General features: G+C 40.8%; 2 protein-coding genes and 2 long non-coding RNA genes across 8 annotated transcripts in view; 1 reads left to right on the top strand and 3 right to left on the bottom strand.

The window, feature by feature from the left end:
• Positions 1-2,340, bottom strand: part of LOC309717043 (sialic acid-binding Ig-like lectin 14) — a 287,651-nt gene extending 285,311 nt beyond the window's left edge. For all 4 annotated transcript variants that reach the window (XR_014279612.1, XR_014279613.1, XM_082551287.1 and 1 more), the window contains exons 1-2: positions 1,006-2,340; positions 447-809 (exon numbers count right to left, since the gene is read on the bottom strand). Coding sequence is in view for 2 of the 4 variants with exons in the window: in XM_082551287.1 (XP_082407413.1) it covers positions 447-809; positions 1,006-1,051 (409 nt within the window). In the remaining 2 variants the exon portion in view is untranslated. The remainder of the gene's footprint in view (positions 1-446; positions 810-1,005) is intronic.
• Positions 2,341-2,435: 95 nt separating this feature from the next.
• LOC309717044 (myelin-associated glycoprotein-like) lies at positions 2,436-6,528 on the bottom strand. 2 transcript variants are annotated; one of them, XM_082551290.1, is made up of 8 exons: positions 6,159-6,528; positions 5,607-5,966; positions 4,652-4,930; positions 3,523-3,792; positions 3,355-3,445; positions 3,039-3,128; positions 2,869-2,932; positions 2,436-2,779 (listed from the first exon to the last, which is right to left on the bottom strand). In XM_082551290.1, exons 1-8 carry the CDS (start codon positions 6,208-6,210, stop codon positions 2,744-2,746), a joined length of 1,242 nt encoding a protein of 413 aa, XP_082407416.1. In that variant the 5' UTR covers positions 6,211-6,528; the 3' UTR covers positions 2,436-2,743. The 2 variants fall into 2 exon arrangements, with proteins under 2 accessions (XP_082407416.1, XP_082407415.1); XM_082551289.1 differs by having other exon boundaries at positions 3,039-3,131; positions 6,159-6,526.
• Positions 6,529-18,461: 11,933 nt separating this feature from the next.
• LOC309718051 lies at positions 18,462-20,046 on the top strand. The gene is made up of 2 exons (XR_014279860.1): positions 18,462-18,943; positions 19,782-20,046. It is a non-coding gene; the product is annotated as an uncharacterized lncRNA (long non-coding RNA).
• Positions 20,047-20,089: 43 nt separating this feature from the next.
• LOC309718050 lies at positions 20,090-22,055 on the bottom strand. Its single transcript, XR_014279859.1, has 2 exons — positions 21,543-22,055; positions 20,090-20,656 (listed from the first exon to the last, which is right to left on the bottom strand). It is a non-coding gene; the product is annotated as an uncharacterized lncRNA (long non-coding RNA).
• Between the last annotated feature and the right edge of the window lie 574 nt (positions 22,056-22,629).

Raw genomic sequence — 22,629 nt, 5'->3', positions numbered from 1 at the left:
AAAACACCATTCTTATAAAAATCTAACAATATGATAATGTGGACTTCACTTTACTATGATTTGACTTTATGCTGTGTGGCAGGTAAGCCAGGACCCAGCAATGAAAGACCAAATAGTAAACTAAAGAAGCAGCTTTATTGCTGTACGGAAAAAAAACTCAAAAATTCTAACACTAAGCTAAGGAACAAAACACAGAACTCTAAAACACAGAGAGATGCATACAACAGTGGGAAATGGGAAACTGAGGACATAAATATACACAACAGGGTAACGAGAGGATGGGTAGCAGGTGGAAATACAGCTGACACTAATTAGGAATCAACGAGGAATATTCCAATAACACTATTTAGTCCGGAAACATAGAAATAACGAACCAGTACCATAACACTTTCCACATGAGTGGATAATTTGAGTGTAACTGTATAGCATTCATTCAGTTAACTTACCGATCACTGAAACAGAGATTTTGTTCTTTGAGTAGGAAAATACGGTATAAGCTTCCATTATAATCCTGAAATGAAAGGTCCCTTCATCTCTTCTTGTAAGTTTATCAATCATCAGAGAACAATTCTTCTTGCTGAGGTCTCCCAGCAGCTTTGTCCGACTCCAAAACTGAGCTGGAGTTGGAGATGCATCAGAATGACAGATGACTTGATTATCATTATTATACCAAATCCCCGTGAAGGTCTGGGGGCTTTTTTGTGGTTCTGGGTAGTTATAAGAGCAGGGGATCACCACACATGAGCCAAGGAGACCTTTCACTGAGGATGGCACAGCAGCGGTCCAAGATGAAGCTTCTGTTGGAGTAACTGTAATAAATTTGAGAGTAAATTATGATGAAACAAAACAAATAAATAAGACTACCAACATAAGAAGGACAATGTAAATGTGTGTGAAAATAAAGAAAAGATCATGTAATACCGACATTATGTGTTACACAAAGATGTATGAAAATGTGAGAATTAAATTTTTCAGCTATACTTTAAAGGTCTATACTATCCATACCTTTAATGCAAATGTACATGAAGAACAAAGACCATTGTAAGACCATCTTTTCTTCTCACTGTCACGCCAACAAATACGGTGACAAGGATGTCTGTGTTTTTTTAAATTTCCTTCAGAAACATGTGACATGAAGTTGCCTCTTTACTTTTCACACATTTTGCAACCACTTTATCACACTCATCTTACTTTTTTCTGCATGTTCTGCAAAATAGAGAAGAAAATTAACTTCATCATATCTATTTTTTTCTTTGTTAGGTTTTGTAAATGGTTTGTGCTTGATCACAGCGTGTGGTTTCCTGCTGGTTTTGCCTCCTTATTTACACATCAGTTTGACATGTTCAGAGTGAAATGTGGTTACCCTCTCACGTGCACACAGACACACGCACAGCAGAAAGTCCATTTTGATGGCTCTACATGTTTAAGAGTATGAGTTATTGTAGATATGCATTTTAGCCTTTGCATTTCTTACACTGACCCCGGCCCCTGAAGAAAAAAAAATAAAAAAAAAAATCGCTGGTCGCCACATATGTGAGCACGAGAGAGGAAGACACCCTCGAAGTTCATCGAAACATTAACTTGATATTTATTCCTCCTTTAAACAAATTATTGTAAAGGAATTTTTATTTTGTTTTTATATGTATCTATTTTTAGTGAAATCAACTTATAAACTTATAATTCTTTTCTTTCTCGACATATTTTAAGTGATCTATATTTGACAAGAGCATAATAAAACTGAAATTCTGTTTATGGTGCGCCACTCCAATATTTTTAGTGGCCTCGCTATGGCCACCCCTATGAAACAACTCTGCACCCATGATTCTATCTATGAAAAAAAATATTTTTGTGTATCTAAAGGAAGAAATTTGCAATTTGTTTGGATTTCAGCTCTATTATATTTCTCATTAAATTAACAGGGACCCGGCTTCTTTGGTATATAGAATGACTACCAAAATAGTAATGGATTATTTTTAATTTGACAGCACTGTTTCACTGTCCAGCTCTGTTTTAGTCAAATGCGATGTCACATGACAGTGCAGCAAGACCTCACTCTTCATTTTGTGGCTTTTCTAAAGTAATGTGGGCAACAACCGGTGAATATAACATTTTAGCTAACGTGCAAAAGTACACTACCTTTACTCTGTGCTTTCTTGTAAAAAAAGTGTTTATATGGGTACACACGTGTGCAGGTAAACACGAGTTCATCTTTTATTTGGCTACACTGGTTGATGTGTTTGTGTACTTGCTATGGGAAAGCAGAGCCAATCCACACCAAATGTTTCGGAGTTGTAGCGCTGTGAAGAAGGAAAACTGGTGAAGGTAACTAAATGGTGTTGACAACGCGGTGTGTGTGTGTGTGTGTGTGTGTGTGTGTACACGCGCGCGCGCAAATGAGGGAGAAAGAGAAACAAGGTCCAGGTGGCAGCATTGCGTCATTTAAAGATTGGATAGAGGAACTGTTCACAGGTATTAAAAAATAAAAAAAAAATACAAAAACATGAATTCTGATGAAGTAACCTTGTTCCAGTTTTTTGCAGTTTATGACAGGAATCACAAGATCATCACAGTTTTAGACATTAATATTTACTTATTGTATTCTGCAAATAAAATGTGAATTATATATGACAGATATAAGTGATAAACATTGAAAACTGAATGAGATTGGAAAAAAAAACCTTGACTCATTCTTAACTCGTATATCAGAGGACATAAACATGGACTCCAGCTGGTCTTCCACATGCTACACATTGGCATATATTGACTCATCCCAGTCAGTCTGCACAGAGAAACAAAATTAATTCACTCCCCTTTTTAATGCATGCAAAATATGAATGAACTAATGAAGAAAACATTACTTATCCATACGTTGCCATAGACAGGATAATTGGTGTACATGTCAGGGGAAGGGATATCCTTACGGCTCATTTTCCTGCAGAAAGAAAAGCTATTATTAAAACAAGTGACACATCTTTAAACTTATATTTATGATTACAATTTTTTTTGTTTGTTTGCAAACAGAAGTGAAGAATTAAAACCTTTTCGGTGGGGCACTATGAGGGAGCTCCACAGGTCTGTCTGACATCATGGTGCTCAGGTTAGTGGTTGTTGTGTCTCTTGATCTCCCCCTACTGGCAGTAAAGTGTTTTTGATTAAATGAGAAAGGAAACTGACACTTTTCACAGCCTCTGAAATTAAAGACAGGCTGTCAGGACCTAAAAAAATTGTTCTGGTGCTCATATAGTTGTAATCATGATTGTGACTATTATTTGATACATGTTGCAATATTCACAGATTCTCCTGCATGCATGACATACTTGTTTATCTGCAATGATTATGTTCATGACAACTTACCATTTTTTAACAACTCCCACTCCACTTCCTATCAAAATAATCAGCAAAATCACACCTGCTCCGGTTGAGATAAGAATATTCTGCATGTTGTCTGTTGACAAAGAAACCATGTTAAGTATTTTTGTCATGTAAAAATAGAGAGATCAATTCATCCTAAGTCTTTCTTACCATTAACAGGTAAAGAGAGCAAGATGTTGTCATATCCCAGCATGTTGTTTGCCAGGCAGTGCACAAACCTGAAAGACCCAAAGTCTGTCTGCAGAGTCTCAATAGTAACAGAGCCATTTTTCTCTGCTTTGCTGCTTTGCATGACTCTGTCACCAAGAATAAAATAGACCATGCTGGGAGGCTCAGACTCTACGATGCACTCACACTTTACCACGCCGTCCTCGGAGGAGCACTTTGAGGAAGGCTTGATGTCAGGGCCATCTGTGAGAACTAGACATATATTAAGACATAGCCATGCATATATTATATATGTTTGAATGAAATAAAAAAATCTATTTTCTTTTTGGATTTACTCTCGCGTAATGTAACACATAACATGAGCTGCACAGGGCATGTCTGGTGACAGCTGACAGTTTAACTGTGCCACTCATAGCTGCTGACAGGGTTAGCATCACTGAAGCACTTCAGGCATACAGTTTTTTAGTGTGTGTGTGTAACAACCCAAAAAACCCCTGTAAAACCGACAACTTTAATTAATAATTAATAATTAAGAAATATAGTATGTAAGAAGGCAATGTTTCACAATTTTCCCTTTCAATACAAAAAAACCCAAAAAAACTCCAGTGAACTTCATTTACTGGCAGCATGAATAAAGTTTTCAGGTGAGTAGTGTGAGGGCTGTCATACTCAGTCATGGTGAGAGGCAACTGTGTCTACTGTGACCATACAACAAATTGTAACTTTCTTTATTTGTGCTCCCTTCCCCTATTTTGTTCTATTTTATCATGTTTTAATCCAGATTTTTAATGTTTTTTTCTTTTTTTTTTTAAAATTTGATTGTAAATAACGTTTTCGTTTAAATGTCTTGATGCATGCTCAATCATCAAGGTAAGTGAATCTCCAAAAGTTGATTCTGTTCATCTGGACGTAGCGTTTTGTGGGAGAAACGTTTCGTCACTCATTCAAGTGACTTCTTCAGTCTCAGCTGACTGCAGGTAAGATTGGGAAATCTTATAAGATTGGGGCATTGCGTCCCGATGAGCAGAATCAACTTTTGGAGATTTTAGTTTAAAAAGGCTTGATACTAGCTACAGCGGTTAATACCCATGTAAATCTGCAGTATACTTACATCTTACTTGAAGTATCTTAGATGTTTCCAGGTGCAGCCCTCGATGGTATGTTATGTTGCATTTTAAAGGCTTGCTGTGATCAGAGTGGTTTGGGCGAAAGGTCAGAGTAGATGTTGAATTCCACTGGCCTTCATGAAGCTGCTGTGTTTGATCATGCTGCTCTCCAGAGTGACTCCAGATGAAAGAAGGTGGATATGTGGGGCAGGAGTGAAACACAGAGCAGGATACAGACACATTCTCACCCTCCTTTACCTCTTGCACAGAGAAAACAGGTTGACCTGTGTTAACAAAAAAGACTGTGGTCATAAACCAGAACTCCATCATGGCAGTAAGTTTATACTGTAATGGAAATACAAATGTACTTAAACAGTACAGCTGCTGATTTTATGTTTTATGCAACTTTAAATTTTGGTCAAGTTAATAAACTGTTCACAGTAAAGGGTTTTGAGTGTGATTTCAAGCTTAAAGATGAATGAAATAAGAAATAAACTAGGTGATAATTACTTTCAATATCTGACTGACAAAGAAGAAGAAGATGAGCAGTTTTACAATAAACAATTTAAGAACAAAGCGAATTGATAGTTGATAACATGGTTGGAGTATAATGATAACTTCTATTGCCATTGATTTTGATTGATTATCATAATTTGATGAGTTGCACAAATACATTTTTACATCTAAGGTTTGAATGAGTAGTTCAACAACTAATGCAAGTCTGCAAAAATTAATGTAAAATGTTCCAGAGCACTGCAACCTGACCCTACAATATTTACTTCATATTTATATTCAAATGAGTATAAAAGACTTAGATCAGGCCTGTTTCACTAAAACTAAAATGCTCAGGAATGCTGAATGTCAAACGTCCAACATGATGGTAAAAATACTGGAAATAAAAAGAGAACTATTAGAGCTAGAACACAAGACTTTACTGGTAACCATATTTATTTTACTTACTGACTGAAACAGAGACTTTGTTATTTTTGTAGGAGTACTGGTCATAACCTTTAATTTCAATCCGGAAATATAAAGGCCCCACATCACTTTGTTGAAGATCATCAATCATCAGAGAACAGTTCTTCTTGCTGAGGTCTCCCAGCAGCTTTGTCCTATTCCGAAACTGACCCGAAGTTTGAGACTTATCCGAATGACAGATGACTTGATTATTCTTATTATACCAAATGCCTGTAAAGCTTGTGGTACTGATTTGTGGATCTGGGTAGTTATAAGAGCAGGGGATCACCACACATGCGCCAAGAAGACCTTTCACTGAGGATGGCACAGTGGCGCTCCAAGATGAAGCTTCTGTTGGGGTAACTGTAAAGTGCAGAGTAAAATGCAATGAAATAAAGCACAGGAATAAGACAAAGAATGAAAGAAGGACAGCAGCATGGAATAATACAGACCAGATCATCTAACACTTGTCATAATTTGTCTGTACAAAAACACAAAGGCCTATAAAAGAAGTGAGAATTAAAAATTACAGCTAAATATATGAACTATCCATACCTTTAAAGCAAATGCACATGAAGAACAAACACAAAGACCACCGCAATGCCATCTTTCACCTTGTTGTCACTCAAGTAAATACAGACAAGTTTTGTTTGTCGTCACACTTCATGTGTGAGGTGATTGCGACGTTTCAATTCTATTTTTAAGATCCACTGAATTGAAATGCATGCCATAGCCCTGAGTCTGAGGACTCAGTGGTTTTTTTTCATTGTTATTATCCATGTTTTCGATTTTATTCCGATTAAGGTCTTCTAGTTCTGAGGCCATTTGCTATCTTAGTGCGTCTAGTTTTTCTTCCCCTTGTCTCATTATGTCCTATTAATCCCAGCTGTGTCTCCCTCCTGTTTCTCATTCCCTGATTGCCCCTTTGTGTTTATGAGTAGTGATGGGCAGATGAAGCCCCATGAAGCACTGAAGCTTTTCATCCAATTGGTTCACCCCAACGCGAAGCTTCATGAAGCTTCATTTGCTCTAGTAGGACACCTACTGGACGTAAAAATAATAGCTGGCATGAATTTGAAGAGTGTGGCATTTTGCACACAGCCTGTAAATGTCAACAACAAAAGGAGTGTGTAAAACATGTATATTGTAGTGATGGCAGTATACTGTGTATATTTATAGTGGCAGTATGGGAAATGATTATTTGGAAATGCTTGAAATGGAAATGATCATTTACTGTGAGGTGAGGTGTGGTTGGGGTGTGGACAGTGGTTGTGCTTTTGTAACGTTGAGGTATGGACAGCTACACACTGAGGCTTTGAGCCTCAGTCCTGCCTGTTCACATTTTATTCTGTAAAAACTAAATTTTCACTGCTTTTATGACCTTTAGTGGGGAGAACATAGCTAGGATTTAATGATTTAACAAATCTTTTGAATCCTTTGTCCTCCACAATGCTAAATGGCTGGGAGTCCTCAATCACCATGCTGACCAGGTCTTCATCTATTTGAGATTGTTCTCCTGAGGAAAGACAATAAAGATAAAGCACAAATATAAATATCACATACGTAACTTATAACAGTTGTATAATATTGTTATATCATTTAGTAACATTACTGCATCCTATATTATCATTGCATTTGATGGCTCACCTGGTCTTGCTCCACAATCGGTGTTCCCCTTATTCTCATGCAAAGCTCTGTAGTGCCTAAGCATGGATAAGGTGTTGTTGTTGTTATATCCCAGCTCCCTGGCACATAGCAAACACTTCACCTTGTACAAAAGTCAAGACAGCTCAACATAAATTGTATTGCACCATCAGTATCATGAAAATACATCTTCTGTAGAAATTTACATACCTTGTTGGGAGGAATAAGATCAAAATGTTCCCACACAGGGGAGGACATCCTCCTCTTCTTAGCTGGCTCCATTCTCTCCTGACTTTCCTCACTCTCATAAACCTCCAAACGGTCTCCAAACTCTCACTAACCGCAACTCTCCATCAAACACCCACATTTTGAATGAAGTCTGAGGGGTTTATATCGCTGTCATATCTCGCGGCAAAGTTCGAACCACTTCATGAACCAGTCACGTGGTACAGCCGGGCAGCGAGGCTTCGGACGTCATCATTTTCAGCTCCTCCCATAAATGAAGCAAGCCTCGATACGCGCTTCGCGGAAACGCCCCCTCCATTACTCGACACACGCTCCGAAGCCTCGATACAGAACGTCCCATCACTATTTATGAGCCCTGTGTTTTCTCCTGCTTGTTGCTGGTTCGTCCGTGTTATTTCCCTGTGTCATCCTGTGTAGTTTCCCTGCACCTCCATTTCAGGTTTCAAGGCTGTTTTTGGTTAGTTTTCCCCAGTTTAGGTTATCCTTAGGTTTTATTTCATACCTGCTACGTTCCTGTTTGTTTCACCTACCATATTAATAAAGCTCACTCGCATCAGAAGCTGCCTTCAACTTGGGTCCTTTATTAAAACTCATACAGCTTGCCCAGCTAGCCGTGATGCTTCTCGGATCAAAGGTGAAACATCTTTAAGAAATTTAGTCCAGTCTCTTTTCTTTGCAAGCTCTTAGATAGCCCTCTGAAGCCACTTTATCAAACACAAACTGTCACTTCTTTCCCTCATATGCTGTAAGGTTGAGAAAATAGTCATGTTAATCATAATTTCATTTTTTTCTATGATAACCTAATAGCGTTATAGTACCATATCACCCCATTAGAACACTTCACTCTCACACTGCAGGCCTACTTGTTGTTCCTAGTAGTAAAGTAGAATGGGAGGCAGAGCCTTCAGTTTTCAGGGCCCTCTTCTGCGGAACCAGCTTCCAGTTTGGATTCGGGAGACAGACACTATCTCTACTTTCAAGATTAGGCTTAAAACTTTGCTTTTTGCTAAAGCATATAGTTAGGGCTGGACCAGGTGACCCTGAATTCCCCCGTAGTTATGCTGCAGTAGTTTTAGGCTTCTAGGGATTCCCATTATCCATTGAGGATTTCTTCATCAGTCACCTTTCTCACTCATAATGTTTTGAATCATACTTGTTATTGATATATGGATCTGTTCCACAGCATATCTTTTATCCTGTCTTCCTCCTGTCAGCCCAACCTGACGCAGCAGGTGGCCACCCCTCCCTATAATCAGTTTCACTGTTTCTTTGAGACTGACATCACAACTTGATCATTACATGCCTTTCTTGTTGCCTTTTGCTTCTTTATTTAGTTTCTCATTATATTATGTATTAATATATTTAGATTTTCACTTTTTGGTCAATTTCTTTCTTTCCGTTTTTAAAATAAATCTTATTTGTTTTCCATTAAATTGATTCTTTTTTGTAGTTTCTACCATACTGAGTTATTGTCTTTACTGCAAGCTGACCTCTATGTGTCCCTTGTATAAAGTCATTCCTTTTGTGTTTTGCAAGAAAGGTCAACCTAGTTCACAGGTGTCGAACTCCAGGCCTCGAGGGCCGGTGTCCCGCAGGTTTTAGATGTGTCCTTGATCCAACACAGCTGATTTAAACGGCTAAATTACCTCCTCAACATGTCTTGCAGTTCTCCAGAGGCCTGGTAATGAACTCAGGTGTAATGACCAGGGTCAGATCTAAAACCTGCAGGACACCGGCCCTCGAGGCCTGGAGTTCGACACCTAGTTTAAATATTTCTCTGGTTACTGGAATTGTCATGTTACATTAAAAGAAAACCAGCCTATAACCACCAGTGCTATATGTAGAATATTTACCATAATACAAATGGGTTTATTTTTAACATTCATCAGAAGGGTTACACTTGACAGTCATGCATCACTTCACAGCTCTGTTTTGCAATGCAACACGTTAACCACAGTGCAGCATCCCACCTCAAGCTTGGTGCTTTAGCTAATTACCATAAGCTTTGCTAGAATAAATAGATGAATAAATAGACTGTGGATAGATAAAGATGATATGCTAATGTTTGCCTTTGCTGACTTATATTTGGGGATTTGCTGTTTTTAGCAGTAAAAACTATTACACTCACCACAGGCCAGTATGGACAGATGTGCACTTGATTCTCTGTTATGACCCAGGTCATGATGCTGTATGTTTGTGGTCCTCACACCCAAGGGTGACATTGTTCATTCTCTGTGTTGTTTGTGCTTGTGTAAGTTCCACGTGAAGGTTGTTTGAATTGTGTGGTTAGCCACAATGGGGTTTCATTTAGATAAGTTTGCCAGGAATCCAACATAGCAGTTAAATAAGTGTTGAAAGATAGATTTGAGGCTCATTGAAAACCTTTCTAATGTGCAAACACCATTGGCTGTGAGGAAAGAACAGCTGCGGCAGCTTGTAACTGGTTGAGAGGGTTCTGCTGGCAGATGTGGCAGTTGCAAATGGGGCAGGCAAAGCTGATGTGGAGCCTCTAGCTCCTTCCACGGGTCCTCCTGTAAACACTTCTCCTTTAGCTCCTCCCAGTTCTATGATGGGGACGTCAGCTGAGGAGCTCCAGCTAATGCTCTGCATTATGGAAGTGGAGTTGAGAAACTGGGAGCTGGAGGTGGAAGGAATGCATCTATGGGTGAAAGCTTTAGAGCTGCAACGCCACCATAGTAGCTCCATCCAGTCACCGCTCAAACTGCAAGCTCCCCCTATCTCCCCATAATTGCTTTGATTTGCGCATTAAATTGTTACTACCCTTTAGAGAAACTGAGGTGGATTCATACTTTGCTGTGTTTGCTAAAGCTTTGAAATGGCAAAAGGAAGTTTGGGCCTTGCTGCTGCAGTGTAGGCTTGTGAGTAAAGCTCAGGAGGAGTGTGCTAGCCTCTCAGTGGACCAAAGCTTAGACCATGATGTGGTTAGGGCTACAGTATTGTGTGCTTGTCAATTGGTGCCTGAAGCATACAGACAGAAATTCCGAAACTATGGGGAAAGGGACAACCAAGTGTGTGTAGTTTATGTGTGAGAAAGGGTGCTTTTTGATAAAGAGTGTCAGGCTAGCAAAGTCAAAGATTTTGCACAGCTGAGGGAACTAGTGCTTTTGGAGGATTTTAATAAATGTTTGCCGGAGCATGTGGTGATTTATTTAAATGAACAAAAAGTTGAGTCTCTTGCAAACGCTGCAGTCTTGACAGATGAATTTGCCCTGACTCACAAGAGTGTTTATTCATCTCTGACACGTCAGGACCCTATTGCGCCCTGAAGAAGGGCGCTGCTCTTGCGGCGACCAGCAGGTTGTCTCTGTCTGTCAGTGTCAGTGTTTTAACTTATTTTATTTCATTCTTTTATTCCTTTATTTTATTTTATTTTTTTTGCCTGAGGAAAAAATAACTTAAGGGTGGCCTGGGCAGGCATGAAACACATGACTGGTCACTGTTACAATGACTGTAATAAGATAAGTCTCCCTGGTTTTAGTTCAGACTCTCAGTTAGCCAATGAGCTGAATAGCTTTTATTCGAGATTTAATGATAATTATAATCCAAGGAATACACTTGATTTCTTAATAGAGAGCACCAGAGGCCCCCCAGCTTTGTTCTTTGATGAAAGAAGGGTGGGAAATCTTTTTAAAATGAGTAAGACTAATAAAAGTCCAGGTCCTGATAATATATGTGGCCAGGTGCTTAGAACATGCGCTGAGCAATTATGCAGTATTTTTTATTACATCTTTCTTTTATCTCTTCAGCAACAGAAGGTTCCAGAGGTATGGAAAAAATCTATTATTTCTCCACAAAACCTACATCATTAAATGCTTTTAGGCCTGTCGCTCTAACATCCTTAGTAATGAAGTCCTTCGAAAAACTTGTCAGGAAGGAGATCCTGCAGCAAGTAGAGAAGCTTATAGATCCACTACAATTTGCATACAGGCCTTGTAGAGGTGTGGATGATGCAGTGGTCACTCCGTTGAACTTCCTTTATCGCCATCTTGATGGCGCCAAAGCTCATGCTCGGCTCTTATTTATTGATTTTTCTTCAGCTTTTAATACTATCCAGCCACATCTTTTAGTTGATAAGCTTCTTAACCAGTTTAAACTTAATTTTAATCTCGTTGGTTGCAGTGCTTTAAGTGGCCCAAAAGAGGTGCCGGTACTCTATTTTTTTTCCGCCTCCCCTGAGGTAACAACAACTATATTGAATGGGTTTTATATACAACAGTCAACAGACAACTTTATACAAAATAATAAATCATTTTATTAGTTTGTGGATTTGCTTGAGCTAGAAAGAGCTACTGAACATAAATAAAATGTGCAAAAAGGTATTGAAATTTTTTTTTAACAAAATGTACATAAAATAAATTATAAACTAATTTGTATTTTGCTCTCTCTTGAGTCCCTGCTGGTATCAGCAGCAGCACTTGTAAAGTGTACCTGCAGAGCTTGGTAGTTCTCCCATACATGCTTTCACTGTTCTCTCACTTGAAGCAACCCAACGCACTGATAAAACACGGCCTATCACAAGGAGACGTTGTCCAACATTGTGAGCACTCTCTGTTAACTCCCTTTGGTTTTTTGGTGATGCATGGTAGAGGGAGTAAAGCTGATCTAAGAATATTTTAAAGTGGTTGATTCCTCCTACCTCCTTCAAAACATCACAAACTGCCAGTTCCAGTCTGTGATTGGAACAATGCCAGACAAACAGGTAAGGGAATTTGGAACAAAGCTGCACAGCAACTCCTGTCTGTGAAGGTTCTCACAAACTTAACAATGTGGTGTATGTCTGTACAGTGCAGCGAGGAATGCTCAGACCTCTACATTGGAGAGACCAAACAGCCACTTCACAAGCGCATGGCACAACACAGAAGAGCCACCTCCACAGGACAAGACTCAGCAGTCCATCTGCATCTTAAGGATAAAGGACACTCTTTCGAGGATGCCAATGTTCACATTTTGGACAGAGAGGACAGATGGTTTGAAAGAGGAGTGAAAGAAGCCATCTATGTCCACTGTGAGCGACCATCTTTGAACAGAGGCGGGGCTTTACGACACCAACTCTCTTCCATCTATAATCCAGTTTTGAGATCCCTTCCCAGACGCCTTAACGTCCACTCACATCCTGGGCCATCTGACCTCAGGAATTCGCATGATAAGGTGGGGCCAGGTTTCACAATGAACACACCCGAAACTCTGGCTGATTGGGACCCACACCCAGTCTCACACCTTGGCTCAGGCGATTAGAGGATCATCAGGGGGTCCTTTTGTCCCTCTGTGGGGGGTTTCTCCCACTAGGTTTATATCTGGGACTCTCCACCATTTGACCTTAGAACTGAAGAAGCTTCTCGGATGAGAGGTGAAACGTCTTCAAGCAACTTAAAGAAGTCCAGACGCTTTTCTTTGCAAGCTCCTTTGGCAGCAACTCCTGCTTTCCTCCCAAGCATCACTGAGGCTCCATCACAAGCAAATGCCAACAAATGTTCCTGTAGGTAGTGAGGGTCAAAGCCATTATTATGAAGACATCCTAACAGTGCTTCAGTGATGTCCTTTGCTGTGGTCCCCTGCAGCTCAATCAGTTCAAAAAATATTGTGTCTGGATTTTCACTGGAAATAGCTGACCGCAGGCACACGACAAGCACAGACTTTCCACTTATTGTAGTGGATTCATCAATGAGCACACACAATTTTCTTTCATTCATCACTATGTCATTGACTACCTTCTTTTTCATTTCAGCTGCAATGTGATCCAGTATATTTGCACATGAGTTATTAGAGTGCAAAACTCTGCCCATCTTGACACCATTTAAGACTTGCAACTGGACATCTATTGGCATGTCTGTAAAGGGACGCCCATGCTTGCCAATCTTATAAGCTGTTCTAAACACATTGCAAGTTGAAGCGTAGTCAGCCTTTCTCATATCTTCAATGTGTTTTTGCATTGTATTTTGTGTTGCCTTCTCTTTTATTTCAACTGCTTTCTTGTGATAAATTGAGTCTCTGTGCTCTTTTATTTTCTTTCGTAGTGAGTTTTGTTGTGCAGCCTTGTCCCTTCCAAAAGACGAGATTAAGCACCCACTCCACTCCTGCGACACTCTCTGCCCTTGCTGCATGTCCACGCGAGCACAAACTTGACTACACACACTACAACCCAACTTTTGATTTCTGCTGATCAGCCACTTGTAATTTGTGGAGAAATACCGGACTTGTGCTTGGGACCAACATTCTGGCCACTCATGCTCGCTAACGCGGCTGTTGTCATCGGTAGAAATGGTGTCATTCTCGTCCTCGTCGTCGCAAAAAGTGCCGTCGTCCGCGGCTGCGGCACTAGTGCAGCTTTCATTAGCTTGCGTGTGACCTGCAGCGATATCATTCTGGCTTGGTGGGGGGTCAGCCAGCGAGTCCTCTGATTCTGACCATGTTCTTTTACTACTCAGAGTCTGAAGCCAGGAGAGCATATTAAGTGTTCATTGTTTTTGTATTTTAGCCGAGCAGCTGTTTGCGCGTTTTACACACCCTCTCCGGACCACGTTGAGTTGTTGACATGACAACGGCAAAAGCGACGCATGCGCTTTTCACTTGTAAAACACATTGGTGTATGGGTAATGTAGTCTCTGCTCTCGGTGGGACGAATTAGGAAGCGTGCTTGTGAAGGGCGCTCTGAAAAGCGGCAGCGCAGCCAAACGATTATAACAGATGTGCAAATGAGAGTACCGGTACGCTAAAAGCACGTTCTGGGCGCATGGAGAGGTGGCGGTACTCTCAAGAGCTATATTTAGAAGTGGCGGTACTGAGTACCGGCGCGTACCGGCCCACTTAAAGCACTGGTTGGTTGGATTTTAGACTTTTTAACTGACAGATCTCAGTGTGTGAGAGTAAACGGTTGTTTTTCTAAACAGCTGAACTCTTCTACTGGCTCACCACAAGGTTGTTGTCTCTCTCCTCTACTGTATATTTTGTACACTAATGACTGTCGCAGTACACAGGCCAACAGGCATTTCATTAAATACGCAGATGACACAGTCATTGTAAGCCTCCTTCATGGTGAAGAGGATTCCCATGGGCCTGTTGTGGATGAGTTTGTTTCATGGTGTGATCAGTCCTTCTTAATGATTAACACCTTGAAAACCAAGGACACGGTTATTGACTTCAGGAAGTCATCCCTCCATCCTGCGCTAACAGTGGTAAATGGTGCAGCCATTGAACTGGTGGAGGTTATAAGTATTTGGGGGTTGTTCTTGATAAGTCTCTGTCCTTTGAGTCACATCTTGCTGCTACAGTGAAAAAGGTTAAACAAGGACTGTACTTTTTAAGGAGGTTGAGAGGTTTTAATGTTTCATCTGAAATGTTGACTCTTTTTTATAAAAGTTTTATTGAATCTGTTTTAACTTTCTGTATCATTGCTTGGTACGGTAATATGTCCCTGAATAATAAGACCAGACTTGCCAGCCACTTTAACCAGGTTGTTAAGATTTCAGGGAGGTCTCAGGTCCAGCTTGTGGACTTTTATAACAGGCAGGTGCTGAGGAAGGCAACCTCTGTCCTGTTGTGTTCAGATCATCCTCTCTTTAATGATTTTCAACTGCTTCCATCAGGTCGTCGTTATAAAGTGCTTGCAGTGAAGACAAAGAGACATAGATTGTCTTTTGTACCTAGTGCTATTATCATAGTTAATAACACTAAACCATAAGTGTTGTTGCCATTGCACATTGCACTTTTTTGATGAAAAATCTAGGTTGTTTTATCAGGCTTATATTATTTTGGTGAGTGTATGTGATGTGTTGGTTGTCTGTTTGTTTGTTTGTATGGACATACTACAAATCAATTTCCCGTTAGGGACAATAAAGTTACCATTGACCATTGTTTCCCCTGGCATGGGGAGGGCACGTTCACCTCAAGTTCCCTGGCGCAGCCACACAGTTTTCAAGCCTTTTATCTCTAAAGGTTTTCTATCACTGACTGAGAAGAAGGGGGACAAAATTCCCATCACAATTTTATGAGATGCTGGTGCAAAGTACTCTGTGGTGTGTCATGGTATAGTGCCTTTTTCTGACCAGTCATACTGTGGCTCAGATTTGTTGGTGTGGGGAATAAAAATGAGTATGTTGGGCATGCCACTTCATACAGTTACTCTACTTTCCCCCTAGTCTCAGGCACAGCAGGTGGGGGTGATAGTTCAGCAGCCAGTTGCTGGTGTTGATGTTTTTCTTGGCTGGGGAAAAGATGTTCCCTACGTAAACCTACCACACCTGAAACCACTGAAAACCCTACTGTAAATATCTTCGGTCATGCCCTCTCTGGGCTCAGTGCCTCTGCAATTTTTGCGGCATGTGTGGTTACTCGTGCCCAGGCCGATGTGGTGGACATTTCAGATACGTTCTTGAACAAGCCTAAAATTCCTGTCAAACTTCCTCCTGGAATAAGAAATTAATCTAGGCCATTTAATGAGATACCAAATGACTTTTTCTTGGTAATAGACAGAGAACAGTTCATTAAATTCATGGGGCGACCGTGGCTCAGGGGGTTGGGAAGCGCATCTGTAACCGGAAGGTCGCCGGTTCAATCCCTGGGCTCTCTGTCCTGGTCGTTGTGTCCTTGGGCAAGACACTTTACCCTACTTGCCTACTGGTGTTGGCCAGAGGGGCCGATGGCGCGATATGGCAGTCAGTCCTGCACCACAGGGCAGCTGTGGCTACAACTGTAGCTGCCTCCACCAGTGTGTGAGAGTGAATAAATAGTGGCATTGTAAAGCGCTTTGGGTGCCTTGAAAAGCGCTATATAAATCCAATCCATTACTATTAAAGCTTAGCAGTCTTATGTTACTTTGTCTGCCTGCCTGCCAGGCAACAAGAAACCTGTGTCGTACCTATTTGACAATGGTGTATTGCTACATAAGTGGTCCCCAGTGTCTAGAATGGGGTGTGACCACTCAGATTGTGGTACCAAAAGAGTACCGTCTACAAGTGTCCTTGCCCATGATAACCCCCTATCTGGCTATTTAGGAATCAGGAAAACTTATGACAGAGTTTCCCGCTTTTTTTTTTTTTTTTTTTTTTTTTTTTTTTTTGACCAGGGTTGAAATCTGAGGTTGCCAGGTTCTGTCGATCATTTTATCCACGACAAATGGTTGGTAAATGGCTCAAGCATTTCTTGAGAGGGAGAAATGCTTGATTTTATATCAGGGATTGTTATGACCAGGGCTGCACATAAGTGGTCCGCAGGTGTGCATTCGCTGTCAAAATAAAAGACGTGCACCAGATAAGAAGTTGGAACGCGCGTTTGCGTACATAAGATGTTCTGGAGGAGGACAGATATTTATTCAGAACTTGAAGAAGCAATCTCCGTAAGCAATTACTCTGGTGTTCCTCCACCGCAAAAGAAGCGCGTATTCTCGGAATTTCACATGAAAATATGTGACACTGTTTTTTCTGATCACTGTCCTGTTGTGTTTGATATACTTTTATCTCTACGCCATTTTACACCTCTTATTCCAACACGCCGTTGTTGTGTTTTTAACCCATCTGCAACAGAACAATTTTCTATTGCTTTTAAAAAAGTTTTAAGAGCTCCCCTTGGCTGTGGTACAGAGGAAATGACATCTAATTTTTATGATAAGTGCAAAACTGTCCTTGATGAGGTTGCTCCTTTTAAAACTATGAGCTCGAAACCACAATCAGACCCATGGATAAATAAGGCCACTCCTTCAGCCAGACAAGAGCGCAGGAAGGCTGAGCGTAAGTGGAAAAAAGATGGGCTGCTGGTGTCTTTTCTCATGTTGAGAGACAGTCAGGACATTGTAAAAGCAGAAAAGCCAAAGTTTTTTTCTAATGTATCTAAGGTGAGATCTTTTTTATCTTTTAAAAACTTTGAATGGGCGATTCATGCTTTTATTACATCCCAGCTGGACTATTGTAACTCCTTTTATGCTGGAGTTAGCCAGACCTGCCTGGCAAGACTGCAGTTGGTCCAGAATGCTGCAGCTCGTCTTCTGACACGCACTAAAAGATGTGAACATATTTCCCCGGTGCTTGCCTCTCTTCATTGGCTCCCTGTCGACTTCAGAATTCATTTTAAAATGTTACTCTTGACTTACAAAGCCCTGAATGGACAGGCTCCCAGGTACTTGTCTGACCTCTTGCAGCCTTATGCCCCCTTTAGATCTCTTAGATCAAGTGATCTTTTGCTTTTAGCCATACCAAGGTCGAGGCTGGTTCATAGAGGCGATCGAGCATTTACAGTTTTAACGTCTAAGCTGTGGAATAATTTAACCCATACACATCAGACAGGCTCCTACTGTCAATCTTTTTAAATCTTATCTTAAAACACATTTGCATTTACTGGCTTTTAATACAGTATGGGAGTTATTTGTTAATTCATATTGGATGTTTGCTATCAATATTATAATTTATTTTACTAGGTATTTTGTATTCTTGTACAGCACTTTGTTCCTATTGTAATTAAATGTGCTATACAAATAAATAACCTATAAACTATAAAATGCTGCAGCAAGAGTACTGCCAAGGACTAGAAAGAGAGAGCATATTTCTCCTGTACGGGCTTCTCTTCATTGGCTCACTGTTAAATCCAATACCAAATCTAAAATCCCTCTCCTCACATACAAGCTTTTCAATATTCAGGTCCCCTCTTATCTTAAAGACCTCATAACATCATATCACCCTATTAGAGCACATTGCTCTCAGACGGCTGGCTTACTTGTGGTTCCTAGAGTATTTAAAAGTAGAATGGCAGAGCCTTCGGCTTTCAGTCCCCTCATCTGTAGAGGGACTGCAAGGTTTTGAATTTTTTGCTTGGATTAATAATAATAATAAAAACAGTTTGGATTCGGGAAACAGACACACTCTCTACTTTTAGGTTTCAGCTTAAAACTTTCTTTTTTGATAAAGCATATAGTTAGGACTGAGTTGGGTGACCCTGATTCCTCTCAACGGTGTGTTCACACCGAACGCGATGGACGCGAATAGAGCGTCAGGTTTACATGTAAAGTCAATGGAAAGGCGCGATGACGCGCGATTGCGGGTCCCGCGAAAATTCGGAAGCAGATTTGCGTCGCGAAAACGCGTGAAACGCGCGTCAGTGTAGCGCGTCTGGCGCGTTTGACTCGCGAATAAAACCACGCGCGTGAGTTTTTGTGTTGCATTTTGTGCATACGCGCGTTTCGCGTCTACCGCTCGAGTTGGAAAAATCTGAACTCCAGCGTCAAATCGCGCCGCGACAACCAATCAGGAGCCTGGTGACGTGGCTGTTACCTAGGTCAAAGGGGCAGATCCAGCCAAAGCCTTTCATACTTCAATGGAGGGGAAGGCTAATCAATGCGGTAGCAAACAACTCGGAGCTGTACAACACCAGCTGCTTTCAGTACTGAGACAGGAATAAAAAGGACCGAGCTTGGAGGAAGATATGTGAAGAGATCGGGCAACCTGGTAAGTTCATTCATTTCTCTTTTGAAAGTTTTCACTGACCCGGGGAAGCCGCACAAAAGCTAGCAAGCCACCGCTATTTTCCCACTGATGTACAAATACCGTTCTGCTTTTATGCATGTTGTCATTTAAGAATATATTTTATTGTTTATTAATAAACAGCACACAGTGGTCCCGCTGTTCATCCGTCACTGTTTTGCTTTTTCGCTGATTTTTTATTGCACAGTACAGCATTGCATTCTGCAGCCTGATTGACAAATCTCCTGCGCTTGCCAAATTTATCACGTTTGGTTTTGATAACCATCGCGTCCAATAGAAAAAACAGCACAAAAACACCCATAACTATGAGCCTCATTCGGAAATAGACACCTGCACCGTGAGGGAAAAAGGCGCACGAAAGTGGCGGGCAGATGAAGACAAACCGCGGCATAATAATACTTTTACGTTTTGCAATCTACAAAGGTTTGCACTTTGAGAATCAATTGTGAGAACTGTGACCAGGGGCTAGTTATTCTGAGAACCCCTGCTATAAATGAGGGACCACTGTCTACTCTACGATTATTATATCCAACCTGTTAACATTTAATACTGTATTGATAGAACCAACTGATTCTGCAGCAGAGCATCCCCAGTCCCTGAGCTCCTGCTGCTGCACCCACAGATATGTACAGCAAGCACTGATACCTTTTTAGTCGGTGGGATTCCCTTGTGATCACCTTTACTAAATATCTACAACCAATCTGATTATATCCTGTTATTGTTTTGTTTTGTTTTTTTCAATGTTGAAATTAAAATCTAGTAGCAGCCTTCTCATTTCTTTGTGTTTTGTGCTGTTTTACAGGCCCACAGAGGAGGACGGCTCCGAGGCAGATGAGGGACGGGTCCCAGGACGGTCCATCGGCGGTGGAGCTGGCCATCCTGGAGTCCCTGAAGAGGCCACACCAGTCTCCAATGGAGCATTTCCTCCTCAGCCTTGTTCCTGCTCTGGAGAGCAGCTGGTCCTTTTTATTCCTGTCTCTCTGTAAATTCTTATATTTTATATATTTATGTTTAATGTTTTTCTGTTTGAGACTTTTAATATTATTTCAAATAAATGTTTATAATGACTAATGTCTCAGTTCTACTACACAGCAAATGTTGGCACACAACTTGACACATGTAGAATTTATTTCATATTATACTAATGACAAAATATACTGATACAGTGGGATGCAAAGGTTTGGGCAACCTTGTTAATAGACATCATTTTCCTGTATAAATCGTTGGTTGTTACAATAAAAAATGTCAGTTAAATATCATACAGGAGACACACACAGTGATATTTGAGAAGTGAAAAGAAGTTTACTGGATTTACAGAAAGTGTGCAATAATTGTTTAAACAAAATCAAGCAGGTGCATCAATTTGGGCACCACAAAAAAGAAATGAAATAAATATTTAGTGTATATCAATGTGTGTGTCTCCTATATGATATATGGGGTGCCTTTGTCTGGACGTGCTTCCCATCCAGAGCTGCACAGCACAGAGGAAAGTTCCAGCGCTCCTGGAGTCCCTCTGTGATGGACCGCCAGTCTCCAGGTGAAGGCACAGCCATGAAGTCGTCCACTAGACAGTCCCAGATGGACGTCGCTGCCTGGGGGGTGATCTGGCTCACCGTGGACACACCGACTCTGAAACTGAACGCGATGGTCCTGAAGGAGTCCCCGGTGACAAGGAACCTGGACAAAATTGTTCAAAATCAGTATTATGTGTACTGCAGTTACAAAATACATTATTCAAATTCCAAAATACTTTTGTGATGTCAGATATAAATCACAAAACTTAAATCTTACATAAAACATTTTGTAATTATAAGGATAATTACAAAATGTATATTAGATAATATCTAAAACAGTTGTGTTTTGTTTTAACTTTAACATATCATAATTTGATTGGTAGCAACTTTCGCAACTACAGTGAGCCAATCACTCATAATTCCTAAACATGTCAATCAGGTAGGAATGAAGTGAGACATTAATAGAAATAAAGAGTTGTATGTTGACATGTAGCCCTTTCCTTGCTTAAATCATAAATATTTTTAAAAATTAATCTGTGATAAGACAGCTTATCAAGATAGAACCATGTAACTAAAGATGAACCAAACTGTTCACAGTTTTATCTAACTCTGTTTTAATAAAGGCTGTGACCCCTGCTATAGAGTCTGACAGCTGCAGGGATTATATACAAATATTCAACTATCCCAGAATTAAACCAGGTCTAAATAAAAAGGAGTGAGTATCACTACAAGGTTAACTCAGTGGTGCTAATGCTACAGTTTGATATCAGCAAACACCGAGCGCATACATTGATGTGACACCACAGCCATGCTATCATGCAAACACTGATAACAGCATAAATCGAATTAAATCGGGACTTGATGAGACCTTCTGAGTATCACTAGAAATATTATAAACAGTCGTCTCTGTACCACAGTTTGCTTTCAGTAAACACCGACAGCATTCACTGTTAGCATAGCACATCCATGTTAGCAGTGTATAACTGGATGGATTAGCATATTAGCACAGATATCAATAAAGGACTACCGTATGAAATAGTTTTACTAACCTCAGGCAGACGGACAGGCGCTCTGCAGGTGGGATTGAGCGCCTGTAGTTGGTGTCTAGGCGGGCGATGCTGGGACCGACGAGGGAAAGCAGGTCCTCAAACTGGCCGAGTGAATGACGGTGATAGCGCTGGAACCGGCCGTCATCCAGGCGCAGCTCCTGGAGCAAGTGGTGAAACTCACCAAACTGCTCATGCCTCTGGAGGACCTGATGGACCCAGGTACGGCGAGGATGTCCTTTACGCCGCTACTCTGCTCTCCACAGTACATAGAGAAGGGAGACTCTCTCTTCAAGCGCTAGCTCGATAGCTGCCATCTTGCAAAGATACCGGTCTGGCACAACTCCCTCCCACATTCCTCCCACATTTCCGGTTCACGCGCGTCAAAATATGATATTTTGACGCGCGATGGATTTTTCTTGGACACGCGTTGAGACGCGAATGTACACGCGTCAAATTAGGGGCGTTTGGGGCGTTTTATTCGCGTCCATCGCGTTCGGTGTGAACACACCGTTAGTCATGTTGTGACAGTAAGCCTATTACAGGCTGCTGGGGCCTCCTATTGTGGACTGAGTGTTTACTATGGCCTGTGGTCCATTTTTAATTGGCCCGCAAGAAATTTTATTTATTTATATATATATATATATATATATATGTATATGTATATATGTGTATATGTATATATGTATATGTATATATGTATATATATATATATTAGGGGTGCAACGATATTCGTATCGATATTGAACCGTTCGATACAGTGCTTTCGGTTTGGTACGCATATGTATCGAACAATACAAAATTTTTAATTTATTTTATCAACTTTCCTTCTGACGATGCTGTCTGTGTTGAGCGCTCAGTGAATCTGCGTTCGACTACTCCGCCTAGGCTCGACAGTGCAGCCTAGGCGGAGTAGTCGAACGCAGATTCACTGAGCGCTCAACACAGACAGCATCGTCAGAAGGAAGAGCGCAGGGCAAGCTAGCGAGACAGAAGTTAAGCTCTCCTTGCAACATGGACCTCCCCCACCCTCATTCAGATCTGGCGTTTGGAATTATTTTGGTTTTCATGTGACGTATGACCCTGAAGG

This window comes from Aulonocara stuartgranti (assembly GCF_965226115.1).
Source record: "Aulonocara stuartgranti genome assembly, chromosome: 11".
In the NCBI taxonomy this organism is placed as follows: domain Eukaryota; kingdom Metazoa; phylum Chordata; class Actinopteri; order Cichliformes; family Cichlidae; genus Aulonocara; species Aulonocara stuartgranti.
Note: the sequence above shows the minus strand (reverse complement) of the source record. Positions and strands in the feature narration are given on the sequence as shown.